Genomic DNA, 13,012 nt, shown 5'->3' with positions numbered 1-13,012 from the left:
GCAGCAGATGATAGCACGCCACTGCTATGCGGCAAGCCTAAGAGGAAGCAACGCCCCGACCGAAAACTTCACGATCGGGAGTGAAGACCCCCGGGAGCGGGCCCGCACGGTCAGAGGAGAGCCCGCCGAGGAGCTAGACTCCATCCCCATAGCCCAAGATCAGCCGGGGAAACAAGTCCGGATTAGTTCCCTGCTGAAAGGCACCTTGCGAGACCAAATGATCGATTTCCTCAGAGCCAACAAAGACGTGTTTGCATGATCCGCTAAGGACATGCCCGGGATACCCAAGGAATTAGCCGTTCACAGGTTAAACGTGAATCCAACCCTCAAACCCGTCCGACAGAAAAAGAGGAATTTCGCGGTAGAGCGCCAAACTCACATAAAAGCCGAAGTGGAGAAACTGCTACAAGCCGGATTTATCAGAGAGATCCGGTACCCCGAGTGGCTGTCAAATGTGGTCATGGTCAAGAAAGCCAGTAGGGGCTGGCGGGCCTGTATAGACTTCACAGACCTAAACCGAGCTTGCCCAAAGGACCCCTGTCCCCTCCCACGTATAGACCAGCTCATCGACGCCACATCCGGGCACGAGCTCCTCACCTTCCTAAATGCCTTCTCGGGCTACAATCAGGTGAAAATGCACGAACCAGACATCCCGAAAACAGCGTTCGTCACCGATCAGGGCGTCTACTGCTACACCGTCATGCCCTTCGGGTTAAAAAACGCAGGGGCCACATACCAGCGGCTCGTAAACAAGCTATTCCGGGAACAGATCAGAAGGAACATGGAGGTGTATGTTGATGACATGCTGGTAAAAAGCTTGGAAGCCTCCAAACACATCACCGACCTTCAAGAAACCTTTGACACCCTGCGACGAGCCCGGATGAAGCTAAACCCCGCAAAATGCGCCTTCGGGGTGACTTCCGGGAAGTTCTTAGGGTTCATGGTTAGCGAGAGAGGCATCGAGGCCAACCCCGAAAAAATCCAGGCCATCCTGGACATGGAGCCCCCGACAACAGCGGTAGTGGTGCAGAGGCTCGCAGGGCGAATCACCGCCCTCGGCCGTTTCATGCCCAAGTCGGCGGAGAAATGTCAGCCCTTCTTCAAACAGCTAAAAAACATACGAGAATTTGAATGGACCCCGGCCTGCCAAGAGGCCTTCGACGCCTTGAAACAGTACCTTCAGACACCGCCCGTACTAGCCAAACCTAAGCCGGGGGAAGAACTATTTTTGTATCTGGCCATCAGCCCTACGGCGATAAGTGCGGTATTGGCCAAACAGAGCGACAAGAAGGAACACCCGGTGTACTATGTAAGCAAGACCCTCCACGGTGCGGAGATCCGGTACTTAAACATAGAGAAGTTCGCCCTCGCAGTTGTGAGCGCCGCCCGAAAACTCCGCCCCTACTTCCAAGCCCACCCCATAATACTTTTGACTGACCAACCCCTCAGGAGAATTCTCCAAAAGCCAGAGACCTCAGGCAGGATGGTAAGCTAGGCCGTCGAGTTGGGAGAGTTCGACATACAGGTCCGACCGAGGCCGGCCATTAAATCCCAGGCCCTTGCCGACTTTAAAGTGGAATCCACAGCTCCTGCCACGGAACCGGCAATAAAGGAAAATGCCAGAGGCCCCACCGAACAGACGGCTTGCGAAGACATGAGGCCAGACTCGGCGGAACAGAGCGGCGAGATTCACTGGACCCTGCACGTTGATGGCTCAGCAGGTAAAACGGGGCGCGGGGTGGGAGTGGTCCTCCACGGCCCCGAAGGATTCACATTAGAATACGCCCTCCGGCTAGATTTCAAAGCCTCCAACAACGAGGCTGAATACGAGGCCTTGTTAGCAGGGCTAAGCCTAGCCACGGAGCTCGGCGCAAAAAAGTTAAAAGTCTATAGCGATTCCCAGCTCGTCATCAATCAAGTAAACAGGGCATACGAGGCCAGGGGCCTCAGAATGAAGAGATACCTCCAGAAGGTAAAAGAAAAGCTGCAGAGAATGGGGGAAGTTGAGATTCTCCAAGTACCGCGAGACATGAACAATCGAGCGGATGCATTGTCGAAAATGGCCTCTGAAGAAACCCACGACTTCAGTACCGTGCTCACAGAGATACTGTCCCACCCCAGCATCGATGAGGTACAAGTCTTGGAAATTCCACCAGGACAAACTGGATGGATCCCATCATGCGATACCTGAAAGATGGGATACTACCCGAAGACAAGCTGGAAGCCCAACGCCTAACCGCAAAAGCCACCCACTACGTGATCCACGGACCCAGGCTGTACAAACGGTCATACACATGGCCGTACCTCCGATGCCTGGTACCCTCCGAATCGGAATACGCACTACGGGAGGTACACGAAGGAATTTGCGGGGACCACGGAGGCGGCAGGATCCTAGCTCAGAAAATTGTAAGGCACGGCTACTTTTGGCCTACGATCCTCAGGGACGCCAAGAAGTTCATCAAAAAATGCAGCCCGTGCCAGAGGTTCGCCACCACCCCCCGTCAACCGGCCACCTCATACACCGCGATGGCAGGGCCCCTGCCTTTCGCCATGTGGGGCATAGACCTGCTCGGGCCGTTCCCAAAAACCCCGGGAGGACACACGATGTTGTACGTCGCCATCGACTACTTCACCAAGTGGATCGAAGTTAAAGCCGTGGCAAAGCCCAACTCAAAAGCAACGGAGAAGTTTTTCTATCATGACGTGGTCTGCCGCTTCGGCATTCCAAGAATACTCGTAACAGACAACGGACCCCAGTTCGCAAGTGCTGAATTCGGCAGATTCTGCAATAATCTAAGCATCGAACACCGTTTCGCCTCCGTAGCACACCCGCAGGCCAACGGGCAGGTGGAGGTAACTAACAGAATCTTGCTCCAGAGCCTCAAGAAGCGATTGGGAGAAGCTGGAAAGAACTGGGTAGAAGCACTCTCTAGTGTCCTCTGGGCCTACCGAACAACGCTACGGACCGTAACCGGGGAGTCCCCTTTTAGTTTAACTTTCGGGGCCGAAGCAGTCATTCCGTTGGAAATTGGCCTCTCCAGCTTCCGCACGGAGAACTACGACGAACAAGGAAATTCTGAGCTCCTCCGGAACACTCTCGATCTCATGCTCGAGAAAAGAGAGCAAGCCCTCCTCCGAACCGCCTCCTACCAGCAAAGGGTGGCACGATACTACAACGCCCAAGTAAAAAAGCGCACAGTAAAGCCCGGAGACCTAGTACTACGGAGGGGGGAGGTATCCGACCCCCGAAACATCGGAAAATTCGCACCAAAATGGGAAGGACCCTACAGGGTCGTTCGAGCACTCCGCCCCGGGGCCTACCAGCTAGAGCACCTCGAGGGACCCCAGTCCCTCGAAGTTGGAGCATGGATAACCTCCGAGAGTTTTACCAGTAAAAAGGTAGGGTAAGGTCCGTGTTTTTCTTTTAAGATATGACGGATGTTTTGTTTGTTTCCTTTTTTTGTGATTTCTAGAAGCAAAGCCATGTTTTCCCCTTTACAAATCAATGGAATAACGTTTCTACCTGAGCCATGTGCATCTCCACTTTCCAGCCTATGATGAACAAAGGGCCAGAAAAAGACAGGGAGTGGGAAAGAGGTAGCATCTGAGCCGATCCCCCCGAAAATACCCTAAAACGCTCCCTATGAAAAAAAGACCTCCCTTTAAGGGCAGGCGGGACCCATTAACTCCGAGCTGATCACTCGAGGGGAAGATGGTCCTTCCACGAACAAGACGCCCTACAAGGGTGCACTAGAAGTATTCTCGCCAACCAGATTAGAACTTAATAACCCGCCGCGAAGAAAAATATTGAAAAGCAAAAATGGCCCACGGCGCATTGTATAAAAAAAGGGGGAGAAAAAGAAAAGAGAGTTCAAAAGTTATTACAGACCAAGCATGTTAATGAAACCATGAAAAGGAGCAAATCCCCAAGGCATCCGAGCCTCACCGAGCCCCCGCAGAGGTCTCAGTGACTGTCGAAGCTTCCGGGGCAACCGCCGGATCCTCGGCCAGTCTCATGGTATCCACCGGCACCGGCAAAAGATCCTCCGGAACGGCCTCCTCGGCCTCGTGCACCAACTTCTCAAGAGGAAAGGAAGAATCAACCTCGCGAACACGCCGCCGGCACTCGACGAAAGCATCTATCTCAATATCCACGCTGAACGAGGCTGCGGCCTTAAAAAACTCCTCGAAATCTCGCCATTCCTCCCGCGCTTTCACCAGCTCATCAGCGAAAGTTTGTCGGGCCACCACAAAGTTATTTTCCGCAAGGTTCCTCCCATCCTCGGCCAGCTGGAGTCCCCCCCGGAGTTGAGAGACGGTGTCGTCAAGAGCCGCCTTTTCGGCTTGGGCCTTCTCCAGGTCCTCGCTCAACTTGCGAACTCGGTCCTCGAAGGCACCGCTCTCGGACTCATCCTCAACCATGTACTGCAGCATATTCCTAACGAAGGTTTGAGCCTACAAAAGCCCCCGCCACAAACAAAACATCAGAGAATTGCTGCGAAGACAACCAAAAAGAGAAAAAACGAAAGCAGAAAGGACCAGCCATCCGGTACTTACGCAGGACATCGACTGAAGATACCGAGCCCCCAGGGCCCTGCGGCTGAAGCCTTCTAACTCAGCCTCATCGCCAGGAAGGGCGGTCATCAACCCTAGCTCCACCCTGACCCGGGGATTTCCGAGGACGCTATCCTCAACACCAATCTTCCAGTCGGGTTTAAACAGTTCTCCTTGCGTCCGATAGTACTGCGGGGAAAGCTCCATCCGCTCCAGAAGCAGCTTGGTCATGACCGACCCTTCCAGCAAACTCGGCATGTCCTCCGCAAAAGTGGCAGAAGGACGGGCCCCACGGCCGATCTTCCCCTGTTTGGCACAAGAAGGGGCAACCCTCTTGGCGGGAGGTTCCAACTCCCGGGGAGGAGACCTAGCCGTATCCTTCTCTCCAACCGACCGACCAGAAGAACTCGACGGCGCGGACGCGGGAAGCCTTGTTTACGACCGATCTATCCTGGCCGGGCCATAAAGCCTGAAGGGATCTTCTTACGGTTAACCGGACCCTTGGCCGTCGTCGCCGCGACCCCCTTTCCCCTGCCAGCATCACCAGGAGAAAACATGTCTGCTGCCAAAAACAGAAGAGCAACAGCAACTCAGCGCAAAGAAAATGACAGCTAAAATTTAAAAAAAAAAAAGAAAGGACGAGGGAAGCGAGGGGGAGACCAACCCAGGGAAAAAGGCTCACCATGATGACTAGCGGAACTCTCCCCCACTTCCTCGCCCGTACACCAAGTTCTCCTCTTCACAGCACCCAGCAAACCGGGCCTCCTCAGACCCCTCTCCCATCTAAACTCAAAAACATCAATAGGCTCCTCGGAGGCAAGCTTCTCCAAGTCGAACTTGCTACAGTCGGACTCGTCGGGGAGGGCTTTCCTTCGCCACTCAACAGAGCGCCTCCAAGAATGGGAGAAGCCCCAACCCGCATCCAACGGGGGAATGATGATCACGTACTCCTCTTTCCACTTCTTAATGGAAGAGGGCAAGTTCGCCGCAATCTTCACCTGGGGACGCTGGGTCAGGTACAACCAGCCATCCTCCCCCTTCATCAATGGGCTAAGGGCTACGCAACTCCGAAGCAAAGGAAGGGTAGGCTGAACCTTGTGAAGACCCGCCTTGGCCACAAAGGCCAAGAGAGTACGCCAACTATTGGGCGCCAGTTGGGAGGGGGCCACTCGGTAAAACTCGAGGGCCTCTACTATAATACCCAAGAGCGGAAACCTAATCCCCGCCCGAAAAGCCTCCACGTAGAAAGCTACCTCCTCCTCCGTAACACCCTCGCACACCCCATCCCTAAAATAAGAAACCTAATCCCGTAGTCCTCGTGAATGTGAAACTCCCTCCTAATCCTCTCTGCCGCCCCTTCTCCCAAAAAACTCTTACAACCCGCCACCCGACCGGGGCGAATAACGGCGCCGGACCGAATGTCCCTAATCTCCGCCTCACGAGCAGAAGAAACGCGAGGGAGAGACTCAAAGGGAGCAGCCCCCAACGACGATCCAGAAGCCTCGGAGCTATCTTCCAACCCCCTAGGCAGTTGTTCATATCGAGAGCCGCCGCCGCCGCCTTTCACCAACCGCCTCATTTTCCTTGGCGGAGCCCTCTCCACTACTTCTACTGACTCGGAAGACAGACTATGGGAACCGGTTGCAACAGACATCGTAAAATAATCAAATGACAGACGAAGTAAAAAGCACAGAACTCACCGAGGCAAATAAACGGGGAAGGGCAAAAACCAGAGGGAAGTTGGTGAAGAACGGCACCTAGAGAAATCAACGCAGAAGGGAGCCCACTCCACCCAAGAGAGACAAAGAGATAAAGCAAGAATGAAATCCTCAGAAAGGCCTTGAAAAGGGCTAGGGTTTCAACATGCGTCGATTAATCTCCCTCCCTGTCTAATCCGATGGGACGCGGACACGTGGCGTCGATTGGGAAATTCGAGGAAACCGCCAAAAATCGCAGCGCCATTTCCCCCCGACGGAAAAGACGTTACTACCCCTACCGCTAAATGACTTCCCTAGCAAGCCATTGCCACCTAATCAAAGGAAGGGACCGGTTTACAGCTCCACTGAATGAAAAATACCAAGTACAGTGGGAAAAGGCTCGGGACCCACCACAAGGGTCCGGCTTACAATCCCACTAGATGAAAAATACCGAGCATAGTGGAAAGGGCTCGGGTCGCATGACAAAGGCCCGGTCTTATTCCTACCGCTCCACTCGAAATAATTCGGCTACTGCGCAAAGGGAAAGGAAGCATAAGATACAAGTCGTAAATACAAAAAAAAAAAGAGCCATTCATAACTATTTCCTTTTGGCCCGCGGGCCTACAAAAAGGGGAAGAGAGTAAAGACAAAAAGATAGGGCACGCAGGCCCGGGCCCCCAAGACCCCCAATAAAAAAAAAGGAGAGAAAAAGGGAAAGAGCCCCTCCAAAGTCCCCCTCAGCCCATTCCCTCCCGCCTAAAGCAACTAGCCACTGAAAGAATTTTTCGCATCAGAGAGCTCCTTATCGCTATGCTCCGCCTCCGAAGAACTCCCCCAATCCGGATCCGCTAGGCCCGCCGCTGTCCGGTCATTTAGCCACCTCACCTGGTTCCTCAACAAGTCGTTCTCCGCACGCAAGGCCGCGATCTCTAGATCCATATCGAGCATCCGGTTACAGACCTCCATTCCCCTACCATAAACATAAGAGAAGAACAAGCAGTTGCGATGAACAAAAGCTTCATGGGACTCCCTCTCGTAAAGGGGAGGGGGATGAGAGCGTGGGGGAAACCCTTGAGGCGGACTCCGCTCAGGAATTGTTTGTTGAGGCTCCAACCCATCAAGGTTTGTCTCGGGGCTACTGGGAGGGCTCCCCTCGGTGCTTTCCCCTCGTCAATTACAGAGAGACCCTGGAAAGACAACGACATATTTGGCAAGCCCGAAGAAAGGCCGAAAGAAAGAAAAGAAGGAGAAAGGAGCAAAAAGGCAATCTGCGCAAAAGACGGAAGAAGTCACCCCTTATAAACCCTATGAGAAACCCTTGGGTAAGAAAACGAAGCAACTTGCCCTACGCGTGTCCGTTTCCTATTGGATGATCCGCCAGCACCGCGTGATGGCACTACAATTCCTCGGGAAGGAACCGCCGGATGAAACGGCACGTCTCCTCGTACTATGGAGCCCCCATAAATGCCCTCACCATGACGTCGCTTGACCAGACATTACTCCCTTGGCCCATTAAATGGACCAAAGGAGTAAGGGGGTGTTATGATGGGACATAAATACGGCGCCACTCCCAAATCTCGCCACGTGTCATCCATGCACCGATAAAGCCTAACCAAAGAAAGGCGCGGGGAAACGGCAAGACCGTGCGATTACGACACGTATCACCTTCTTGTCGTCTAAACCTCATCATCACAAATTATGAAAGGGATTATCCAGCGAAACCGCGCGTGCCGTCCAGACAGGAGAACGGCCCAATCCCGCCAAGGAAGGTTTTCTCTCCATAATGATGAAAAGGTCCACGTGCCACCCTTTAAAAAGGAAGAGAGGGGAAGAAGAGAAGGATCCTTTTTTCTCAGCTCACACAAAACAACCGGAAAAAGAGGCAAGGCAACGACAGAGGAGACTAGGAACTTAATCCCACTCTCCCTGTTAGTCCCCTCCGACCCATCCATCCGTATACCCAGAAAAGAACCTGCGCCTTGGTCCTGGTAAACCTGATCGAACCCTCTCCTCTTCTCGCTGTCCTTTATATTGATTGGTCGAAGGATCTGACTTGGGTGTCGAAGTCGTCGTCCGGGACCCACCCCGACCCCCTGACCCCCTTTGTTTGTGATTGCAGACCCCGCGGAGGCCCTCTACCGACCGCGCGATCGCAGACCCGGATTCAGACGCCATCAATTGCCAAACCTGCCCATAGACTTAGTGGGAATCTGTTACATTACATGTAAGGGTAAGTGTAGTGGTGTTGTAGGCTGTTAATTATAGGTCTCTTGAGTTTATTAGTGGGAGCCTATTAGGAAGAGTGGTTGGTAATTAATGTCTCGTGTATTAAAAAGATTATTCAATCAAAGAAAGGGTTCTTGCAATTATTAACTACCTATTGTGTAGGGGTGTCAATGGACCTAGACGGTCTTATAGACCATCCAAATCCAAAGATCCAAACTGATACGGTCTAGTTCTAGACACATTACCAACATCCATGCATGGACACATTTCTAATCCCTATCAGGCTATCATAAAATCAGAAATAACTAACAAAAACCCTGTGGGACTATCCTAATTCCGATTTTATTATTTATTTTATGAAAACACCCTTCATTTTTTATAACTTTAAGTATTTTTGGGTGCAATTTAGTAAAAATAAGCCATATGCATTTTTTTTCTATATAGGTTTTCATAATGTGCAGTCCTTCAACACAAAGAAACAAATAAACAAATCTAAACGAATAGAGCGTAGGTGTCATTATCAAAAACATGGGAGAGCAGATTAACAAATAAACAAATAAACAAATAAACAAATAAGAAGAGGGATAAAATAGAGGGGAGGTGTCGTTATGAAAACACGGGATAGGGACCCACGCGGCTGGCTGTTGCATGTGAGAGGAGCCAACTCAGATGAATTAAATCAATAAGACAAAATTTGCTAAAAAGTAAGCCTTTATGGCAGCTCTCATATGCAACAACCAGCCAAAAAATGCCTTTCTGCGATTGTCTCTAGCAAATCTCAAACAAATAATTAGAAATGTAAACTAGAAGCAGGTAAGGTGTCATTATCAAACATGGGAGGGCGTTTCCTGTGATTTTATATGGTGAGTGTGCGTGAAAGTCCAGTAATATTCTGAAACTACTGTGGGGCCAACTATACTTTATGATCTAATACCTGCTACCAGTATGAACTCTTTAGAACTCTTTGGATACCATTAAAATTGGTCATAAGACTACTTTATCTTAATTACCAATGGAACATATATTAAGACAACTTTCAAAGTTAGATATAAATGTATTATCTATTTTTGCCTAGAAGAAGCAAAACTGAAAATCACCTTCACTCTCCTTTAAATAGAAAAAGCTTCTTTTTTTCTCAAAAGGTTGTGAATGTGGTTTTTTAATGTGCATCTTTGCAATGAAAAATTATGAGATCAGAGTCAAAACTTCTCTTCCGATTACCGTATATTGAATTGTGCAATTCTTTTAGGGCCCGTTTGGATGCCGAGAAGATTTTGATTTGGAATTCTCACATTTGCAGCCCTTTTTAAGTTGACATTTGGATCCCGATCAAATCCTTGAATTTCCAATTCAGCAACTGACAGTCAAAAAAGTCAGATTTCCAAATAAGCTGTGGAAATAAGAAATTGGAAATCCAAAGATCTGGCAGTTTTCTTCACCCTCTTGGCTCCTCAACCTCTCCCTTGTAGTAGGAATTACCCCCTTCCTTCTCTGTCTCCCTCAACATGAGCTGGCAGATCTATTCATTTTGTACTAAAAACTCAATTCCAAATTCAAATACAAAATCTGAGGTATCCAAACGGGACCTTAAGTTAATTTTTGATGAGGTTTATGAGTAAATTTGTTAAAAGTGCGGTGCTCTTTGTTTAGAAGTAAGTACGAAAAATCAAGTTAACTCACAAGAGGTGGAAAATACATGTTTCAATCAAATGTTATCTGAAAATGAAATATTGGGTTGGGTTAGAGTTGAGGCCTCATGCAACCCGAACCGACCCAAAAGGTTTAACTTGATTTCTGTTCTTGTCGAGTTAGGGTGGGGAAAAAGCCAGCCCGATTTAGTTATAGGTTGGGTTAGGATTAAGGCCTTGGGCAACCCGATCTAACCCCGAACCCAATATCTTTTTTCTTTTTTTTTCTGATTTTGTCCTGGGCCAACACGAACCCAACCCGGGGTTAGACGAGTTGGGTCATGGTTGAGAGATTTCAAGGTGGGTTGGGTTAGGGTTGACACTCCTCAACCCGAGGTTGGGGCAGGTTAGGAGTGAGATAATGCTGCCTTAAGTACAAAAAAATTCAGCAGCTATTTACAACAAAACCCTATAATTTGTTTGGGTGACAAAAAAAAAACATGAAACTTCAAATAAAACCTAACCCTTGTCCATCCTGAGTTCTGGATCTCCCTCTCTCATATGTTCCGAGTTACGGATGGCGTATTGTGCCCATAAATGTATCATCTTTCTCTTTATCAAATAAACCGGAAAAGAAAAAAAAGAAAAAACCAAACGAGCAGCATTTTAGAGTTAAAACCCTACAAATCTAAGCCGTGTTCAACAAAATCTCAATCTATTTTACTCAATTCGAAACAAACTTCACCTCTTTCACAAAAAGAAATACCTCTAGAGTTGATTCTTCCGTTAAACCTCAGCTAAATCTTGCTTCTTTTCGGCTAAGCACTGAACGAGATTTGGGAGATGAAACGGAGGTGAAGTTCGGCGGCTGGATATTACAGTCAAAGAATCTGACAAAACTCTAAAAGAAAGCCATAAATAAAAGCCCTTTGTATGAGAAAAACCTTAAAGGATATATAATAATCAAAGAAAAACCCTAAAATATATATTACAATCAAAGAATCTGAGGAAAACCCTAAAAAGATAGATTGCATGTGTTAGAATAGGGAGATTAACCAAAATTCGTTTGAACAGGAAACAAATAGAAAAAACCCAATGGTTTGCAACAAAAAAAAAACTGAAAATAACCCTAATAACATACCTTCTAAAAGAGATTTGGGAGATTAGAGAGATTTGGTAGCTAAAATACCAGGATTTAGGGTTGTGGATGGACATAATCCAATTAAGGAAGAGGCTTTGAAGAAACCCTAAAAACCAAAAAGATAAGAACGAATAGAGAGAGTCCGGGGTCGCGCGCGGGAGAGAATAACTCCGTCAAATTTCCTACTTAAAACAATACTCACCGACATGTATATATATATATATAAACATCGGTGTTTTCTAATTCAGCGACGTTTTAGAAAACGTCGGTAAATTATAAATAATTAAGTAAAATAAATTAATCTTATTACCGACGTTTTAAATAATAAACGTCGGTAAATATTAATCTTTAATGACGTTTTAATAACGTCCCTAATAATAAATAAGAGATTTTTAAGGCGGGTGAAGGTTTTCGTGCGGGAACATCCATACACCGACGTTTTTTCTATGAACGTCAGTGTATATGTATTATTAACGACGTTTTTTTGAAACGCCAGTAAGAGAATGCCGGTAATAACCATTTTTCTTGTAGTGCTTGGGTTGGGTTAGGGTTTGCGTCAACCCAAACCAACCCTGCCGAGTTGCACCCGTATGAATCTGTAGGAGTTATATTGAGTATGCATTACTGAATGTAACAAAATGACGGACATCTCATCAGTGATGTTGAGTAATGAAATATATGTGAGAATGGCATATAATTTCTCATTAATTACTATATAGCATCATGTGAATAATAATAATAGATGAAATTATATAAAGATATAGTTGTGCAATAATTATATAAGAAAAAAAGGGGACGTGCTAGAGAATTCTGCTGAAAGCCATTTCGCAGCTCACTTTTGCCTGATAGGACAGCCACCTCAGAAGACTTAAATGAATAAGACAAAATCTGTGGAAAAGTGAGAGCCACCTCAGATGAATTAAATGAATAAGACAAAATGTGTTGAAAAGTAAAATGGTGTGGCTGTCCTCCCATGCAAAAGCAGTTTTGGTTGAAGCCTCGATCAAAGGGTTAGGATCATCTCATCATATCACAACAAAACTTGTTCAACGGATCCGATTATGATCTTATTACCCAAAAGTTAATCTTGGCTGGCACAGTTCAAATTTCCTACCCTTACATTTCATCAATATCACTCTAAATTAATGTAAAAACTGAATTTCCTAGCGTGGCCGTGATCAAGTAATCCTCCCCACAAATTTTGGCTATGATACAATGGTCAGATCATCACCGGTGATAAGTTAAGAGTCAGATGAAAGCAAAATAAATCAGAAAAATCCCATTATACTAGGATCATTCGATAGGGATGCCCAACCTATTTTTGTTGAGTCAAAAGGTGCCTCCAGTCCCTTGCTAATTAATAGCTCTAATGGCAAGGGGTGTGGAAATATCAATTCCCACCTGAACCAAAAAAGTTCCACACCCCGGGTGGAACTTGACAGTCACTGCCAAGTTTTGTTCGATGAACCCAAAAAAGTTCTCCCAACAACCCACCCTCCTTTTAGTATTCTCCGAAGAAGTACCTGCAGGTGACAGTGACTGTCACAAGAATTCATTTCATGCACACGATCGTGGACATATTAATTTTTCTTTTTTAGACTTTCTCTCGATGCAACAGACACAACAAAAGCGCAATAAAATCACCACAATCATCATCGGGAAATGTATTTTGATGATCCTATGGCCCGCACCATAGGATGATCCAAACCGTCCATTAGATGGGCCACAGCCTTAATAGGTTGTGCCCCAAAATTATTTCCATAGTT

At 47.6% G+C, this 13,012-nt stretch overlaps 1 protein-coding gene across 1 annotated transcript; it reads left to right on the top strand.

The window, feature by feature from the left end:
- The first annotated feature begins 1,654 nt into the window (after positions 1–1,654).
- Positions 1,655–2,191, top strand: LOC143852302 (uncharacterized). The gene has a single exon (XM_077361701.1). It carries the CDS (start codon positions 1,655–1,657, stop codon positions 2,189–2,191), a length of 537 nt encoding a protein of 178 aa, XP_077217816.1.
- Positions 2,192–13,012: the final 10,821 nt, after the last annotated feature.

The sequence above is a fragment of the Tasmannia lanceolata genome, unplaced genomic scaffold (genome assembly GCF_043159265.1).
Source record: "Tasmannia lanceolata isolate RefF3 unplaced genomic scaffold, GAP_Taslan_0.1 ptg000019l, whole genome shotgun sequence".
NCBI lineage: Eukaryota > Viridiplantae > Streptophyta > Magnoliopsida > Canellales > Winteraceae > Tasmannia > Tasmannia lanceolata.
The sequence above is the reverse complement of the archived record's forward strand: the minus strand, read 5'-3'. Positions and strand labels throughout refer to the sequence as shown.